Source organism: Pithys albifrons, chromosome 1, assembly GCF_047495875.1.
Source record: "Pithys albifrons albifrons isolate INPA30051 chromosome 1, PitAlb_v1, whole genome shotgun sequence".
Classification (NCBI taxonomy): Eukaryota; Metazoa; Chordata; class Aves; order Passeriformes; family Thamnophilidae; genus Pithys; species Pithys albifrons.
This window is the reverse complement of record NC_092458.1, coordinates 90,018,740-90,038,056: the sequence shown is the minus strand read 5'-3', so window position 1 is coordinate 90,038,056 and position 19,317 is coordinate 90,018,740. Positions and strand designations below refer to the sequence as shown.

At 43.0% G+C, this 19,317-nt stretch overlaps 2 protein-coding genes across 3 annotated transcripts in view; both read left to right on the top strand.

Annotated features, from left to right (window-relative positions):
• The window catches only part of SLC22A15 (solute carrier family 22 member 15), a 51,852-nt gene extending 50,907 nt beyond the window's left edge, over positions 1-945 (top strand). Inside the window, exon 13 of one of the 2 annotated variants that reach the window (XM_071560227.1) lies at positions 894-945. In XM_071560227.1, the coding sequence (XP_071416328.1) occupies positions 894-906 (13 nt within the window). In that variant the 3' untranslated portion in view covers positions 907-945. The remainder of the gene's footprint in view (positions 1-893) is intronic. The other variant, XM_071560246.1, reaches the window with a different exon arrangement.
• Positions 946-973: 28 nt separating this feature from the next.
• On the top strand, positions 974-17,871 carry MAB21L3 (mab-21 like 3). Its single transcript, XM_071560255.1, has 7 exons — positions 974-1,076; positions 4,896-5,036; positions 7,056-7,127; positions 9,661-9,952; positions 12,679-12,860; positions 13,673-13,867; positions 16,613-17,871. The coding sequence occupies exons 1-7, from the start codon at positions 1,029-1,031 to the stop codon at positions 16,844-16,846; spliced, it is 1,164 nt and encodes a 387-aa protein (XP_071416356.1). The 5' UTR covers positions 974-1,028; the 3' UTR covers positions 16,847-17,871.
• The last annotated feature ends 1,446 nt before the right edge of the window (positions 17,872-19,317 follow it).

The following is a 19,317-nucleotide window of genomic DNA, read 5'->3' as shown; positions in this document are numbered from 1 at the left end:
AAAAACAGTGCCTGTCCTGAGGCAGCACCCAGTGCTGCGTTTTGCCAGCTGCTGCAGAGGTAATAAATCAGTCAAGGGATGTCAAAGTTCAGTTTCCAGGGGAAAATAATGATTTTACTCAAAAGTGGAGTGCACCTTAATAAGGGACCCTTAGCAGCATGGGATCACATCTCTATACTCTGTCACTCCCTTCCATGTGCTGATGTGCCCTTCTTTCTAAAAGCCACCAAGCCTCACTGGATCAATAAGGCCTGATCAATTGTTTTTCCCTCTGAACTATCCATATGAGGTTGTTAGCTGAACTGCTGGCAGAAAAGGGGAGGCAGCTTTCTGTCTGTTTACTGTAAAGAAAACGAAGCAAACTACAGGAGGGGACAGGCTGCATGATATTTACTGTCAATACAGCCAGAGAGAGAGGAGATATAAGGAGAGGGGAGGAGAGGAGAGCAGGAGCTGCAGACAGCAACCTGAACGAATGATCTCACTGTAAAAATACCCATGCAGTTTCAGATGAAAAGTGGGTGGATTGAAGTCAACAAGGGATAACTGAGAGCATTTAAGAAATGGTTTAGTGCAGAGCTAGTGAGGCAGGGATGTACCAGTGACACACAGAGCCATAATGCTGTGCACGAGTGTACTGAGTCTGCACTGCAATCTGAAAAGCACTTCCAGACCTGCCCTGAGGCAGAGCAGTGGCTGGGATATTTTTGTGTGTCCCTGCATGCAAACCCCACCATTTAAAAGTAATAAGATAAAAAATAATAACTGAACTTAGAAAATAATATTTGGAGCTAGTTTTCCAAAGCAACTGGAAGTCACCATTCTAACTCAGATCAGAAAAAAAATAATTAAAAATAGGCATACTTCCTTACTTCTCTCTCATTTATCCACAGAGGAATTAGGTGACCTGAGCTTCACAGGGCAAGAAGGCTCTGAGCAGCTTGCTCAGACTGTTCTCTACTTCCAGAGGCAGGCGAACGAATGAAGAGTGAATTCACACTTTAAAGAGCAGTGAAGACCATCTTGCCATGAAACCATTCACAGATGAAGATGTAGAAAACTACATCCAGAGCAAGGTAAGGCTTTTATCTGTCCAGATTTTCTGTCTCCCACACTAGGTGTTGATTCTGAAGGGTGCCAAACTTGACAGTTACTTGCTCGCCTGCTGTCTTCATTTCTGAGACAAGACTGGGTGAAGTTTCATGAGAACTGTATTTCTAATGAGATTTCTAGTTTCCTGTTGCAGTATGTTATCAGGGATCTCAGCTGGTAGCCTAATTTTTCAAGGAGCTTGTCCTCTTCAGATGTCCTGAATTTTTGCTCCTGGTCTGGAATTGCAGATGTGAGACTATAGCTGTAATTGCCAGCATTTAAATCTAAAGAAAGGTCCTTGCCCTCTTCCTGTCTTGTGGTCTTGGCTTGACAGAAACTGAACCGAAACCACACCAGGCGTTGCCCCTAAGAAAGATTCATGTAGGAACTAGAGAGACAGACAAATACTGTTAGAATTCACTCATCAGTCTGTCACCTCAGCTAAGGATACTTTCCTATATACCATGATTAAAATAACATGTCTCATTAGCACATGCAGATTGGAACCACATTTTCTCTTTTATGAGACACTTCAGCACTCAATTTTTCTTCCCCATTATGAAATAAAGTAAAACAGATTAAGATCATCTGCAAAACAATGCTGTTTAATAAAAGTAGCTCTAAGTGAGCCGTAACATTTTTTAAAGCAGACGTGTTTTATCATAGTACTTAGCTAGATGCTATTTTATGGTCTGCTTTCTCCAACAAAATGCAAGATGCCAAAATGAAAAATAATTTAAAAATGGGAAAATGCATGGCTTTACATTCCAGAAAGGATTACATGTTCTAGTACAATGAAGGGGCTGGTAAAAAATGTTTGTTTTCTCTATGGAAATGTTTTGGTGACAAGTGAACTAATTTTTCAGCCACGCAGTGCTGTGCACAGACAAATCATTCCATCAGAATCTGTTCAGTGAGCTACAATAGCGAACACTTCTCTGAAGACTGAAAAAGCAGAGCTACAAAGGAGGGAACAGAGGGAAGCCGTTCACAGGAAGATGCTCATATGACAGCTATAAGTACAGGGAACAGAAGCAGAGCATAGTTAAGAGAGGCTCATAGTTGCCAATATTTCAGGTTCTACCGAAAGTCTGTTTTCTAGCAGCCCTCCAGCTCTGATGGATTCCTAGTTTCTGTCTGAGTCTCCTGTCCAAGTGAGGCTGCCTAACCTGCAGGCAGTCCCAGTTCAGCTTGTCAAATGCCCGGTTTTGAAAACAGGTCAACCACCTGGTGCAATGAATCTCTGTAATACCAGAGATTCCTTCCTTAAGCCACTTAGCAAAGGAAAAACTCAAATGCACATGGAGAGGATGTGACTGGGAAAATAAGAGAAAACCCAAATGATATTAATATTTTCTAATAAATTCCAGACCTGCTTTGCTCCTCCTTAATAAGTCCTTAATTGACTTTGTTGTTATAGTTCTTTGCATTTGCTTTGGCATGATTGCCCAAGTTAAGACCTGGTAAGGGGAATGCCAGTAGGTGGTAGAAGCAAAGACCTTATGCTGGCTCTTCTCCCAGCATGTCTGTGCTGGTGCTAAAGGCATCTGAGATAAATGCCTTGACTCTTCAGAAGCTGCATTCACTCACTTATGTTCTTTCTTCTGATTTTTATGCCCTTGCTTCTGTAGGAAGGTTACATTTTCCAACAGCTTGATTAGGGAGCTAATTATGGTTAGGAACAGTGAGTACCCTCTGTCACATGCCCCTTGTTCTTTTATCCCTACTCCAGTGATGAGGAGTACAGGTAGGAAGAGATGTTTAGTGGTTCTTCCCTTGGTAGGTTTTTTGAGAGTCCACACTCTTATAAAGAGTTTATGACAAGTGCTGTAGCAAGGCCAGTAGGTGATGAAGGCAGAATTAAATGTGGCCAGCTGGATTGGATGGATTGTCCCAGGATACTGGAGGGGGCAGAGAGGGTTTCTAGCTGGTGTCCTGTAGAACATAGCATGAGCAATGCATACAGAGGTACTCCAGGTCTCCATTTGAGCTGACCCATGAAGAGATTTTATATTTTCAATGGAAAAAGTCTGCCTTTTTGTCTGAAAGCTCTTAGAGGTGGACAATTTACCACTCACCATTTGCTTGTTGGAGAAACCATTACGTATCTTGTTGAGCAAGACAAGCTTATTGGATTGTTCTAAGGAGTTGTTCTGGATGAACAAAAATAAGGTGGAGAAAATAGCTATAGCTACAGATGGAGAAGTGCCACAAATGAAAGCTGAGATGAGGAGGAGAAAATGAACATGGACTACAATTTTTCAGTATAAATTAAAAAAGAAAAAGTACATGTAACCTACCTAATATTGGTCTTAGAGGACAAGGATGAATTGGAACAAGGAGGAGAGTGAATTAGTAGGAAAATTAAAGGATTTCATATAAACATAAAGGACTACATGGTGTTCACATAGCAAAGAAACAGGATGTCAAGGGTAGATGAGAGCCTATTAAAGGGAATATGATACTGCTGTCTGATGTAGTTCCCACTTCCAAAAGCTATTCATGCTTAGTAAAAGTACTGTTAACTTTGGCTATGGGGGGAAGGTATTCAAATTCTGTTCATCTTCAACTTCACTGTTAGTTAATTGCAATTCATTGGTTAATTGATCTTAGGCAGGCACTGGCCCATTTTAGTCCATTGAATGGTCCCTTATTGTGAACAAGTGAACCTATTTGTTCCCTTCCAGAGCCTGGGGAGTGTTTCTGTCTAATAGTTCAACATTTGACATGAAGATGTCCCAAAGGACTTTCATTGAAGTGCTTATCAACAGGATTTTCTAAAAGGGAAGAGAGTGCTGTTTACGTGCTAAAGATGCTGAGAAAGCAGGGCACAGAAGTTTTAGAACAGTCAGAGACTGGTTTGGGTTGGAAGGGATCTTTAAACATCATCTAGTGCCATCTCCCTGCTGTGGACAGTGACATCTTTGACCATAAACTTCATTAGCAGAATCTCCTCACTTTGGTAAATGTATGAGAATATTTGAGAAATTTCAAATGTCCTTTGCTAACATGGTTCCTCCATGTTCCTCCTGTGACTCTCCTTGTTCAGATCGTGACTATCCCCTTGTGCTCCATTCATTTTTAGTCATATATGAAGGCTAAGGTTCTGAGTTGTCCATCTCTCATCTCAGTCCTTCCAAGACTCAGACCTACCACTGAAATAATTTTCAAGAAATAATTATGCTACTACTGCTTGAATTGAAGAACTATCCATCAAGTCACACAAACACCTCATCCCCAGTGGGAGTAGCTTTGGAAAGATGCTTTCTCACCATCTGGGAGTAGACTCTCATCTGTACTTCAGCAATGAAGAGAGTATGGATATTTTCAACATATAATGTAGGCATTGAAATGATGCCACATACACCTGACAACGGACTACTGCACAGAGTATCTGTAACTCTTGAAGTCTTTTCAGCTCTTGGAACAAAATATATCCTGGCTCTGAGAATGGCTAGTATATGCACAGGAATAACCAGTTATTCTGCATCAAATGGATAAACAGTGAGACTGCAGCTAGTTGATAATAAATTTATCCATGTAATGAACCCTTTTCCTTCTATCCAATGGTATTGGCATGGAAATATCAATTAATGCTTAGTAGTCTTGAATATTGGCCCTGTGATGTTTACGAGCTCTGTCTCATGGTAAATCAGTTGCAACACACAGTGAACAGTAAGTTTTATTCCCAGTGCAGCAGAGACACAAATGTTTCAGGATGCTTTAAGCTGGTTGACTGTTTCCCACTGGAGACAAACACTGCAGTTACCTGTGACATGAAGTGTCTTTCCTGGAACTGACAGGTGGAACGGCGACATCACCTGGTTTCCAAAGCAGTGGAGGAGGTGCAGAAAATCATCCAGCAGCTGACCACAGAAATCAGCTATAAGGCCACACGATTTCAGGCTATCTCCAACTCTGGCATTCACAATGAGAACATTAAGGTATGAACAAGAGCTCTGATGTATGTTCTGGCAGGCTGTAGGCAACCAGTGAGTGATTTTTCCATTGTGTGTTTGTATGGGCAAGTACCTCATCCAAAACTCCACAGACAATGTGCTGACACCTCGCTGTGGGAGTTCTAGTGACTGGGTTATAGGGACTTGTTCATGGACATCTTACAACTAGAGGAGCATTGGAGAGGGATGGGTAAATCAGGAAGAGCCTCTTTTTTACAGCTGCTGTGTTTACAGAGAGCATCTATTGCCAGAGCTGTCAATCTGCAAGCAGAAGGCAAAGTTCTCTGGGAGACAGAAAGAAAAACTTGTACAGCAGTAACATAAGAAAAAATGCTCATGTCTTCATGAGCTATGACTCATATTTTTCACAGGTGGAAAACCTGTCAACTTTCTAAAAAAAAAAAAGAAAAATCAAGTCCTTCTGCTATGAACATTAGAAAGCTCCTTCAGGAAAATTGGGGGGGGTTTGTCATGGTTTGGAATTTCTTCTTTACTGGGAAGAAATATGCTTATTAAAATGCCTCCCTATTTTAGACCTTCAAATATGAAAATAATAATGTGACAGAAGAAGACTGGTTATTTTGCTTATTTCCTGTGGCTACTTAAGAGTAACTAGTGTAAAGATATAAGAAACAATCACAGCAATGGCAACTTCAGATGAAAATGATCTTTTTCATCTGAACTAGTTTACATACTCTAGCTGTGTCAACCCTTATACTAAAATGCAGACAGTTACAGATCAAAACACAGCAAACATGTAAAAGCATGAGGCAACTTTTGCAGCTCTCTAGGAGTAAAGGGGAAGAAGTCTGTATGTAACAGGCTGCTGGAAGGGTATGGAGGTGCAGGCAAAATATAATCACCCAGTCTGAAATGTGGCTATTGCTCTGGGAACAAAGACATTCAGACTTAGAGCTTTTCTGGAATTTTGTGTATCCCAGGGCATGTGGCCTTGTCAATAGGTATGACCACAGTGATGTAAAACAGTGCCACATCCTGGTTCATGTGTTCCTTAGTGCCAGAGTCTGCCAACCACCTCTTGTGCTGGAACAAACCTGCTTAGTTAATGAGGTCTGAGAGGACCAGGGTCAGAGGAAAATGATTGTTCTGGAAAATAAAGCAGAACAAAACCACCAAGGCAATCTATTCTGAGAAGTAATTTGGTGTTACAGTAGGCTGATCTGAAAAATTTCTGCTTGGAAGAAATCCCCAAAATATATTTTCTTAAAAAGTGACAGATTTGTTGCTCATACTTAACTGAACCCAGTGTTATAAACCTGTGAAAGTAATGCCAGCAGGGCCTGACTAACTTTGTCCTATATGTTTGGGGCAGCAAAGCATGAGTTAATGAGAAATTATTTTGGTTTGGGCTGCCTGCTTTCAAAAATTGGAAATCTTAATATTGTTGCTGACATAACTCAACCTAGAGGAGACTTGTGTCAGGGGAAAATCAATGTATTCATTATTCTGTGCTTAATTTTGCAACAGCTTTTTTTTCTGTCAGTTAAATTTACAGTGACTTTTCAGAATTTTCAGCTTCTGGTTAAAAGGAATCAATTTAATGTGGTGCATGTCTGAGTGGAGAATAGATAAGTAAAGTCTTTAGATATTCAATGTTTTTCTGTAACCCACACAACAAAAAGTCAATCTTTAATAAAAAACTTGAATTAAAATTCAGATGGACAAAACAGGTTATTTTAAGTGTTTGTTTCAGTTGTGGCTTATTATTTTGCAGCTGCCAACTGTGCAAAGCTGATGCAAAAGCTGTGGAGGCTTCAGTAAGGCATTATGAACATGTTAGGGTCCAGACTAATCACTCTGTACAACACTGCCCAATGGCATTGCTGAGTGATTAACTCTGGAATCACAGAGAGGGCACAGGGGGTTTTCCTTTGAAACATGGGCTCCAAGGAAGCTTGCAGCTTTTCTTTGTAAATGAATGACCTGGCACATGCTTTCTCTCTATTCTTCTTGTGTACTTGTTTTCCTTTCTGCTTCTCTCAGGATCAGCCAGCTTTACTGGCCAAGTGGTCAGCTATGCTTCGGAGGAAGCGCCCATTCCACCCATCCATCCAGGTACAAAGCCTTCCTGCCACCTGGTGCCTGACAGTCCATGTGCCTGCTTCCTCCTCACCAACCCTCTTCTCCAGACAACTTCGCCTTCACTGATCCTCCCACAACTATTTCATCATCTCTGCCTTTTTTTTCCTCAAAACATAATTATTTTCCTTTTAACCTAATGCTTCTTCCTTCCTGGAATGTCCTGGCCAGGACTGCAAGAATGAATTTGCCCAGCAAACTTCAGACAGTTTTTAATACAGCACAGTTGGCGGTAATTTGCACACCCCAGAATGTGAGGGTCTCAATCAAGCCCGTGACTTGCTGGGGTCCGTGGCCTTCATATAGTGCATAAGACCATTGTGTGACAGTATAGGTGTGGGACTGGGATTTGTTTAGGCCAAGAGGACACCAGCTGCTCAGCTTTACAGTCCCATCCCCAGCCTTGTGTCTTCTGTTGTTTCCTGGTAAACGCCAGGTGGAGGACCCTTGTGATGTGCATTTGCAGGCACTCACAAAACACCTGCAGCTTTTCCCTTTGCAGTCTGTTGGATGGCAGCACATACAACACAGCATCTTGGTATGGGAAGGAATGGTTGTTTATTTGCAAATGTGGCTGAGGCAGTGAGACGAGCAGTAACTGCATGACAGCCATTGTATTTTTTCCTTATGGAGCCTAGCACTCTGTTTCTGAGCTGCTCACAGGATTTCTCAGCCCCACCAGATCTGACATGTGCAGGTCTGCTTGATCTGAAATGTCATCCCTCCAATATCCTACCTTTATGATTTATATTTGACAAAAGACCAGCTTTCTGGTGTTTCCTTTGCCACTTCTATGCTTCCTGCTGGCCATCTGTATTTCAAAACTCTTACCACAGAGCAGAGAAGACCAGCTTCTCCCTGTGGGAGAGGGGAGGTGAGCATAACAAGGCAGCTCCTGCCCTGTGGTCCTCAGGTGAGGCAGACCTAGGGAGGCCAACAGTCTGGCTCATCAGGCAAGTCAGCTGATAAGGCAGGTCTGAAGTCAAGCCAGGAGCACTCACCGGCATCAGCATCATCCCCAGCAGTAGTAACCACGGTCAGATACAGTCTATTGATGGCCAGAAAAGTCCAGAGTGGCCAGGTAAGTCTGAGGCCAGGTTGGGAAGGCAGTCTGCAGATAGGACAAGATCTGTGGCCAGGCACAAGCATAGCTGTCACATGGTTGCAGACCAGCACTCCTATGATATAGCCCAGGGCTCACCTGAAACGCGGGTCCCAGACCCATGGACTGATGGTGTGGGTAGAAGTCACAGAAAGGCTACTTGGGGCCATTAAAGCCTGTTAGTGCCCTGAAGTACCTGGCACCTCTGAAGTAATATTTCAAATCAGCTGAGCTACCAGGAAGGCTACCAGAGTGTTTTGGGTTATTACAGGAGAGTGACAACCATGTTGAGTTCACCTTGGGTATACCCATGTTGCAGCAATGGCTGTCACTTCACATCCTGCTCATGTAGCAGCTTCACCTTATTTATGCCAATGTAAGTTAGGCTTGGTAGCAAGTGGACTTGAAAAGTTCCTGAGCCAACACAGTAAAATTTGAAAAGAATTTGGATACGCTTTATGGAGTCACAACTGCCAGATGCTTCCAAACTAGCGTTTTGAGATATCTGGCTATGCCCTGGGCCAGTGTGAAGTTTCAAGGTATTTATGTCACCTTATGCTTTTTTTTGCAAATATTGGCTCAGCACTGGTTTTATTGGAAAATGGTAATTCCCAAAGTGAGGCAAATTAGTTGGCTTAAAAATAAGCCTTTTTGACAGTTCCTTGTCCATCGGTTGCTGCCTTTATCCTTGCACTATTTCTGTCCTGTGCTCAGCAGGAGATGCAGTTCCATAAAGTACAACTGGCCAAGACCTGGGATTTTTTCTGAAAATGCCACTACCTCTGTAGGCTCAGGCATGTCACTCGCCTGATGTTCGTGTGTCTTTAAAGGACAGTCATATAGAGTGAAACACTTGTAAAATTAATGGGCCATAGTCTTATTTTATGTCCATAGTTGACTTTGACAGAAATCAGAAAGGTGCGCTTCTTGCCTTAAGTATTATTAGTATTGAACTCTAGGCTTATCTCAAGTAGCAATTCTGAGGTAATAATTTGCACTATTTTGTTTCCCTTTGCTGTATCTCAAAACATAGTCTCTGATGCTTTCCTGCTCCTTGGAAGCTGCTAGTTATTGTATCTCATGCAATTGCAGGCTAGACATAACAAAAAACAGGGGAAACCATGGCAGGTGTGGTGGCATATGAATCAGTGAGCTCTTGTCTACTAAAGATTGTCACATCAGACTCCTTCTAAAACAATTTCCTTTTAATCTATGGACCCTGAAAGTAACCCTCAGAGACAGGTATTGAAAAGTCCTGGCTGTGTTCAATTAATCCCATCGAACCACGGCTTTTCCTTCTCTCCAAAGCCCTCTGTTTTGCCTCTTACTTCCTTAACCCTCTTTCCCTTACTTCAGGCTCATGGATCTGCCCTTGTCTCCTCTCTCAATCTCTCTGAACTCTCCCAGGTCTTAGCACCCAGCCAGTTCCTCATCACAGTCCCTCTGCGTGGCTTGACTGGGTACAGGGAGTGCCAGGTACGGCACTGGCGTTATTACACTGTGAATGGAGCCAAGCTCCTCTCCTCCGTGCGAGACCCTGAGGAATTGCACCAATGGCTAGAAGTGGAGCAGTTCTCAAAAAGCCTTCAGCAGTGGCATGAAGAGGATGTGAACATCGAAGGTGATCTGGTTCCAGCCAAAGTCCTTATCGTCTTCCGGGAGCTGGTGGAGAAGTCGATTATCTCCTGTAACCTCTCCAGTGAGTTTAGTGGGGACAGGTGTAAGGGAAACCATCACACACACCCCCCAAGTGTTTGTTGGCCCATGTGATCAGAAGCCAAGAAATGGTAAACCCTTCCAAAATCAGGAAGCCTTTAGGCAATTGCAGTGATACATGTAGACCTGCATTGAAGACAGAATTAAATAGTTCTTGGGCTGTTCATACCCCAAGTGTTACTCCTTTCTTAGGAATTTGGGTAGGGTCTCCAGAAACATCACCCTCACAAGGGCAGCCCAGATTTTTAGAACATTTAGGAGTTTGTTTGGGAAAAAAAGTCTTTTTCTACTACAGCACCTGCAATATATTTAGACTATCAAGGAAAGTAGTATAGGAAAATTTGATACAGGGAAGGTGCCTAAGTCTGAGAATGTGCTTGAGTAGATTTATAGGGCAGATAATTCTCTGAGGAAACCTTAGCTGCCCATTATTTTCCAGCATGAGGTGCTGGGAACTAAGTAGAACGGGCTTCTACTTAGACAAAGTATGTTAGACAAGTGCTCTTTTCCCTGGTGTCCAGGCTACTCCAGTCCTGTTCTGGAAGTGGACTCAGGAAGTTTGCTTTCAGCAGTGGAGCTGATCCCTCTGTGAGCAATCCAAAGTGCCTGTTTATTTCTTGTGGCTATTTACACTGAAAGTGCTGTTCACTGACATAACATGATCAGTGGTGCATGGAACATGCCTTCACAGCTGCAACATCTGTATCAAGATGCTGCCGGAACAGTAATTCTTGTGCTTAATTCTTAGCATCCTAGAACCATGTTACAGAATTCAGCTACTGACAGTTTGGCTTGGTTCAAGCTAAAAAATCTAAGTCCATCTTTTCACATTAAGATACTGAGACATGAATTTATTCATCAGTGGCCTAATATGGGTCTTCTGTATTTCAGAGCAATAGGAGCCATTTCCACTGTCTGATTACACTTTGCATTGTAAGAAATTGTTAAAGTCAACCTCAGCTAGATAATGGCATTTTTTCAAGAAATACTTGTTATAATAGAAATGAAAAGGTGGATGGGAATGATATTTCACCATTGAGGCTCACAGAAAAGACCAGTTGGAATGGGCTTCCCCCTAAAGCTTTACTTACCTGAAAGCTACTGTGTCAAAGTAAAAACCTGCCATTGTGTCTAGCAGCAGTACATTAACTTGTTGAGCCAGGAGAAGTACTCCAAGGAACCCACAGAGTGATGTTTAGATGGATAAATCTGATGATTTTTTTTTTTATTTGGTAAGGCTCCCTGGGAGGAGAGGAGCTAAGATGAACTCAGGAGAAGCAATTACCATTTTTGTTTGTTTCTGTGAAGAATGAACTTCCTTCATCACACAGTACGGCTAAAGTTACAGAAAAACTCCTCTGATTTCATTTCTTTCCTGTTTTTTAATTCTTTAAGCACCAGCAAAAACAGTTTTTGAGATGTCTTACTTTCCATTGGTGCAAAAATATGTATCACTATTGCAATGCTTTTGGAAATGCCATGAACATATTTACATGCTGACACAGCAGTTGCTCTAACACTTTTCAGCTGCTAGGGATCCTTGTTGAAAGCTTGGGAGCAGTATGGTTCCTGTTTTGATGCCAAGCTTGGCTCACCAGGGAAATAATATGCAGATTTTACTGAGGGTTATGAAGTTCTGGTTGGGTTGGACTCTACTATTTGCAAGGTAATTCACCCTGTGCTTTCTGGAGGAGATGCTGAATTAGGGGTAGGCAGATATTTCCTTTGGGAGGGCAGAAGAGGTTGCCATCCTCAATGTTCAGCGCTGTCCCCTCAAGTTTATGTGTGGGCTCCCTGTGGAATTGCTCCTTAGCCCATGCCAATCAAAATGAGTGGCTAACGCACTACTATGTAAACTGCTTAAATTCTTCTGCTCAGTCTTCTACTTCAGTGGGTTAGTGCATGATGATGCAATTGGCTCAGATGGCAGAGCTGAAGGGACAGTGATCTTGCCAGAGTGACTGGGAAAGCTGAGGACAGAAACTTCTTCCTTGAACACAGCTGGACCAATAGGAAACACCTCACAAAGTCCATTAGTTGCAGTTTCCTTCTGCACTCCTGGAGATGAGCCACTCTTCTTTCACACTGAGGAAATTTCTTTCCTCCAAATCACCTCAGAACTAATTCTTTTTGACACTCCACACTCCAGGGAATCTATCAGTTAGCCTGTTTGTATGACTGCTCTGCACAACAGTCCATAAATTCTGTGAAAGTGCATCTCCAGAAACAAAACTTACAGACACTTCACAAAACATTCCGAATAACTGGCAGTGATAAGTGTGATCTGGCAAGAGTCTGATCTCAGGCTCTCTGAAGGAGTAAGAACATCTTTAGATACAAAGCATTCATCTGGTCCTCTCTAATCTGCAGTAATCCCCTTGTACTGTACCATTAGGAATGTTAGCTTGCACCAGCCATCTAGCTGTATTTTTAAGAAACTGATCCTAGGATTTAAGACCACCCACAAAGGAAAAAAAAAGCATGGTAATTGAGTGAAAAATTGACAACTTAGGGGTTTTTTTCATCTTCCTATTCATGTTCCTCAGAATAGATTTAGATATATTTAAGTTTTTCTTATATTCTGCTTATGGCATTGAAGAGGAAATGTTAGGACAGACCAATAGAACTTCAAGGTCATGGACAGCCTCTTGCTTGGCTTGTGGAAAAGGACCTTTTCATATATTATCTTCTCTTGTTGTTCTTTCCCAGGTAAAGTGACAGTGCTGGAGAGCTTCAGCTCAGTGGTCCGGGTGGCTGTGGAGACATCAGAATCCCAGGTTGAGGTGGAGCTGGTTCCTGCTGTGGAGATTCCAACTTGCTGGCCTGAGAAAGCCCGATGGCCTCGCTGCCTTAAGCGTTGGCCTTCTCAGGAAAAAGTGCGGTGCATAAAGGTAAACTGTGTATAACTATTAACTCTGTGCTGGAATTTACCTCTGAAGTGCCTGACAGTGGTTTCTCAAAGGAAGAATTGCATGGTGACAGCAGGCAACAGCAGGTAGACGTATTCTCTAGAGAAGACAGTTGGAAGATGTATTCTCTAGAGAAGCATTTCAGAACATTCTCTCAGATTTGACTTGGATTTCCCCCCTCTCTTACGGTGGTGATTTCTATAGAAGAAAACCTGAGTTAACTATTGCATGAGTCTCTTGCACAGAGCTCTGCTGGTACTGACATGCATCATTTTTGCTGTTGTGCTCTGCTTAATGTAAGCCTTCAGCAACTGCAACCCTTGCAGTTTTGCCTTCAGCAACTGAAAGCCTTTCAGTTTTTCCTCCAGCCTAATCCCGTCTTTCCCTACAACAGCCATGGCTGGATTCTGGCACTCTAGCCCACCCTAGGTTCCATGTTCCTGCAGGTCCCATTCCACCGTCCAGTCCTGCTCCCCTCTCATGCACAACCTGCTGTTCCACAGCAAAGTGCCTGAGAGCTGCACCTCTGCTTTAGTGGCACTGCTGGTACTGTACTAATGGTTCTAGAGCAAGATGTCTTGGCAGTAACTGATACCAGCACATGAGGAAGCAATACAAAATGTGTGTTTGTTTGACTGAGAATTAGGATAGGAGCATGACTTGTTTGCTGCCTCTACTAACCCTGTTTAGAATATGCTTTAAAAGGTGTCACACATCCTTTTCGTAACATCTCTCTGCATTGCTAAGAGAAGTTTGCTTCTGATCTGCTGTCACAGTCCTCCCTTTGTTCACAGTCGCTGGGTTTTGACCTTTTGGCCCGCTCCAATTATCACTGGCAGCTGTGCTTCTCCCGTGCTGAGCACATACTCATGGAAGGACTTGATGAAGATGGTGGTTGTCGCATGAAGTGCTTCAGGGTCATGAGGCAGATGAAGGAAGATGTTTGGTGTGCTGGAAATAAGCCTGTCATCACAGCTTATCACCTCCAGGTAGGCATCACTGTAATACCAACATACAGTTGCCATAGCTGTTGCAGTGTCTTCCATCCAGTAATGTCAAAAAATTGTGGTGTAAATTGCTGTAGCACCTGTCTAAGGTAACTGTCAAAACTGCAGTACCTTTTCATTGCTTTACAGTGGCCATAAGTTCAGTCAATATACTTCAACAGGAAACTAAAACCTGTAGGAATATTATGATTGCAGTAACATTAATAATGTTAGAATTGAACCCCCCAGCTCTGTTTTGACTTCACATAGGCATTGTATTATGCCTGTAATTGCATACTTACCTCCTGCTTCTTGACTATCCCAGCCATCTATATCCATCTATCTGTGGATGTGCACCAAACAAAACTGTCTTAGGTGAGCATTATTAATGACTTATGTGCAAACTGCAGTTCTGGTGGGGTTTCACCTGGGGTAGGAAGGGAAGAAAGAGGTAAAGTGGTGATAACATCCTCCCTGCACCTACTTCAGGGTTCAAGATGCTTTCAAAAAAGATTTGTGAAGAAGAGACGGAAGACTCTGCTACGACTATGTCCCCACATCTGACACCTGCAGATACCAATGGACCATGGGCAGCACTATTTATCAGACTGTAGGGCAATCCTGTTTTCTGGGACTCCATCCTCCTGAAATTGCCAGAGAGTAGCTGTACTTTTCCCACCTTGAAGCCTTAAGCCACCAGGTTTCCCCAGTAGTTACTGATCTTTTGGTATCCAAAACTAAATGCAATGCCAAGATTTCTCCTAAAGAAAAAGCTTGTGACCATCAAATGCTGTAATAGTCTCTAAGTCAGAAGTCAAAAAAGAGATGATGAGGCTGATTATAGCTTAGCAGAATGCAAAAGTTCTCAGTGCCTGTAAGAAAAATGTGGTGGAAAACCATCACAGGTGAGAGAAAGTGGAAAACCATTTAGCCATCAGTAACTTTTTTTTACCTCTGGTTGAAGAAGCAGATGTGCAGGAAGTGCTGTTGCATGGACTCTCGATCAAAATAAAAAGCTATTGAGAAGCTCTTCAGCTCTTTACTGTAACTGTACTTCAGGCTTTCACTGCAAGAGAGGATTGGTTTACTACAGAGAATGAATTTTTCAAAATTACATACGTTAAACAGAAAAAAGATAATATGAGAGAAACAGTCAGTGGATAAACCACCAGTTGAGCAGAGGCTTAGTGTTAGGTTTTCTCACATTCTCAGGTTTCCCTTGACATAGGTATCCAACAATTAGGATTAAACAAGACTCCATATGAAAAAGACCCTCTGTGACAGAGGAGACCCTTCCCCCACAAGCTGTGAAAGCCTTAGAAGACCAAGTAAGAGCACTCACTATGCTTAGCTCCATAGGAATGAAGTTCAAGATGTGGAAATTCGAAAAGATCTATGTACATTTTGAAAGCCAACTCTATGCTGCTGGTAGACACTGGCAGTTCGGGGCTGTTCCATAAATACTGGGGATAAATTACTTGTTTGGCACATGACTGGAAAAGCAGCACTGTTTTCCTTGCCTCCAGAAACTTCATTGAAACTGCTGCCCATGGATTTTGTTGAAGTAGTTTTAGTGTGACAAAAGGTAACTGCTCTGCAAGTCTTCAATGAGAAGCTCTCAATGAGTTATAGCTTGAATTCCTCACTGTGTCTTTGTTCCCTGGTGATGTTAAAAAAAAAGACTTTGTGGTTATTGTAGCTGTGAACAAAAAAAAAGTGTTCACATTTGAAAAACTGTCTGGTAAGAAATTTGTCAGCAATACAACTAAAGATGAAATTCTACCTCTGCAGAAATGGAAGAGTTGAAGGCTGTAGTCTGACCACTTCTATCACCATCTGTGGGTTTCTTTTTGGGTTGCTGAATCTGCAAAATAAAATTGGGATTCAGAGGACAGTCAAGGGACATAGCAGAATTATTGAACCCAGGATAGGTGACTTTGCGCTTCAAAAAGTGATTTGAGTTTAACAAGGCAGTCAGTATAGCTTTTTTGGTACAGTAGTGTAAGTACATCAAGAAATTCTTCTCAGTCATAGGAAAGTCTGAAAGAATGCAACATGAGCAATGTAAAAATAATACTATAAGAGCAATAATCATAAGCATTTTGTTTTTTAAACTATGTATTTCTCAAATGTGAAATTGCATAAAATAAACTTGGGGGACTAGAACATAAGACATGCTGTAAATATCACATATCAGAAAAAAGAGGCAGCACTTGACCAGAGAGCAAGCCTTGCACCTGCAAGATCTGCTTGGACTCTCAGCCTGTTTAGGATGCAGATTTGTGTGTATCTTCAGCACAAATACAGCTGAAGATAACAAATAATTACGTTAATCTCATTAGGCTTTTCTCCCTCCTTGCACCTACTGGCTTCTATACCTATTATGTAGGCCATTTTTTACTGCCTAAAATGCCTGGCATTTCTACAGAGGCTCCTGCTGGAAGATGGTAAACAGGCTAAGATTATTTTAGCAAGATCATTTTCTTTGGGCTTCTGGCTCAGTTAGCAGGACTTCTCTGGGGAGAGATCCTAACTAGGAACATCAGAGTTCCTCTGCCTGGTCCCGAGAAGAGGCTTTAGTTGTGCTCCCTCTGTTTCAGAAATGTTAACACAGAGATATATAGCAGCACAAGTCTCTCTGATTTCCAAGGCTGTCAGCCATTTACCAGCACTAAAACTGCCTTAGTAAGCTCTGTGAGCCCTCGACAGAACCTCTAACACATCTTCTCTCCCATCTGCTTCTTGCAGACAGTGCTATTCTGGACGTGTGAAAAATACCCACGCACCAAGGATTGGCGCTGCTTCCCCGAAGCCTTTCTAAGGCTGGTACAGAAGCTGCACAAGTGTGTAAGCCAGCGCTTCCTCAAGCATTACTTTCTCAAGAACACCAATCTGCTCAAATATGCCAACACCAGTGACCTGGATCTGGTGGCCAGCAAGCTTGCAGTCTTCTTGGAGAATCCTGTCTTCTGCCTGGACTAAGGCAGGCAGAGGTCTCCACACCCCAACCCTGAGCCAATACCCCACCTCCTCTCCCCACCTGCGGTTGTTGTTCATGTCCTTCCAGTAGATGTTGCAGCTGGCTTTGTAAGGCAGTTGGCACATGCAGCGTGAAAGTGTCAAGCTGGCAGCAGTGGGCGGTGAAAACTGATGGGAGGTATCGCTTGATGCCCAGCTGATCTAATTTGCTTTCAACTGTGACAGCCTGCCTGGAAGCTACAGCCAATGAAACCCAACTTTCTGTGTCAGTCAGAACATGCAACTGCCTTGTCCTCTGTCTCCAGTCTTGCGGCACTTAAAGCAGAAAGACAGTGCAAAGGAGTCTCGCTCTGCTGCCTACTGCCTCTGTAACCTAGCACGCGTATTGTTGCTGCAATTGCCTTCCTCACAAGGACAGCAGGTTTAATTGCCTGCTTTTCTCATAGGCCAGCTCTGCAGAAGAGCACAGGGACATTTCTGAGGTGTTCTGAAGCTGGAAGATAACCATGCTGTAGTGTTGAATAGCTCCATGGAAGCAAGAGGAGGAACACTGTTTTTTGCCCCATCTTCATTTTTCTCTCCTGAACTTACATTTTATTTCCAGTTGCTTAGAATATGTTTTCTTCATGTTTCCCTTTGCCAGTTGTGTTAGTGTCATTCTACCAGGGGGCTTTGCCAGAGCAGATTTCACTCCTGCCCCAGCTCCATCCAGCAGGCCGGAGGAGGAGGAGGTCTTTCCCTAGCTGTTAGCACCCACATATTTTTGGGTGCCGTACAGGAGAATATTTTTCAAAGGCTGTTAGCTCCAAACCCCCCAGTGCTTTTAATATTATGGATGTTTAGAAAGAAAATCAATGTAAGTGTTTCAAAAGAACAGAGTTTTAGATTGAGTATAAAGAATGCTGGTTTTAATGTTATTAAATCACTAAAACTAAACCAAAGTGAGGGTTTTTTTCCTTGTTACACCCGTGCAGCAAAGTATGTAAGTCTCTCCTTTGCCAAGGAGGGTGGCAGAGATGGGATTTGCATCCCGCTCCAGGAAGCTGCTCGAGGAGCATCCGTGGCGCAGCATCTCCCTCCAGTGGCAGACTGTGGTGTGAGGGACGTCCTGGAATGCGTCCAGAGCGTAACAAGCTTGGTGGAAGGGCTGGCATGTCGTGTGAGCAGCGCTGAGAACTTTGGGCTTGCCGGGTTTAGAGAGATGTAGGCTATGGAGCGACCTCATGGCTCTCTACAGCTCCCTGGGGAGGGGAAGGGAAGAGGGAGGTGCTGAACCCTTCTTCCTGAAATCCAGTCGTAGGACACGTGGAAATGGCTTGAGGCTTCCAAGAGAGGTGGTCGATGCCCCAAGCATGTTTAAAATGCTTTTGGACAACATGCTTTAACTTCTAGTCAGCCCAAAAGGACAGTTGGACTGGATGACTGTGGTAGATCAGTTCAAACTGAAATAGTCTGTTCTGTTGTCATCTATTCTATTCCAGCCTTTCCTTCACTTAAGTGTCGAAGGAGGCTTTCTTCTACAGTTCTTTTGCAGAGTAGATATGGGTCTGGCAGGATCCCATCTATGTGGTCGTTCTTGTCCTGTCTCTTGCATTAGATCCCACCATGTGCAGACCTGACCCTAACATGTAAACAAGCAACCTCTTTGCTCAGAACCTGGGAATACTCTCCAAGTCACCTTTCCACGTGGGTAACCATGTTGTGTGGAACTTTTTTGAACAGCTAACTTCTCTTGCTAAACCTCTGTTCTCCAGTCTCCTTTCTATACAGGACACAAGTGGCAGTTTCATGATGACACCTCCTGTTCAAGCGTGGCTTTCCTGTTTCCTGAGCTGCTTCGGTAAAGACCAAGGAGATGCCAATCTGCTGAGCAGAGTCAGGCAGCTGTGACAATGAAGTAATGTCTCCTGTTTTGTCTTGGTTTTGTCTTGTGGTTGAAGGGCTGGCTTCTGAAGTTAGAGGAGGACAAAGGCAGTTTGAAAGGACATTAAAAAATATTCAGAGCTATTAATCCCAAGTTTGATATTTTACTACTCTGATGTATGATCCTTTTGAGACTTGGTTGTGGCTCTGGAAGAATTTATCTTCCTTTGTACCTGGGTGAAAAAAATGTTTCAGTGGTGATATCTCAACTTGGATGCAGCTGCATATCAGAGTCCTCAGCTGCTACAGTTCACAGCCTGCTACGAAGGAAAATTGTGGGCACGCAGCATGTGCTGTGTAGCCGTGACGTGGAAGGTTCTGCTGCTCTGCCAGAGTGGCAGCCTCTTACAGCCAGGAATGGGTCAGCAAAGCCAGCAAGTAAGCACAGAATGATGGACCCCTGCTTTGAGCCAAGTCGGATCATTTTTTTGCTCTTATTTTCTCGTTGATACGCAGGAGTGGCAGCTGCCATGTGCTGCTGCAGAAAATATCTTCATCACCATATAGGTTTATCCTGCAAGGTACTTTGCTGCTGACCACAAAGACACAGG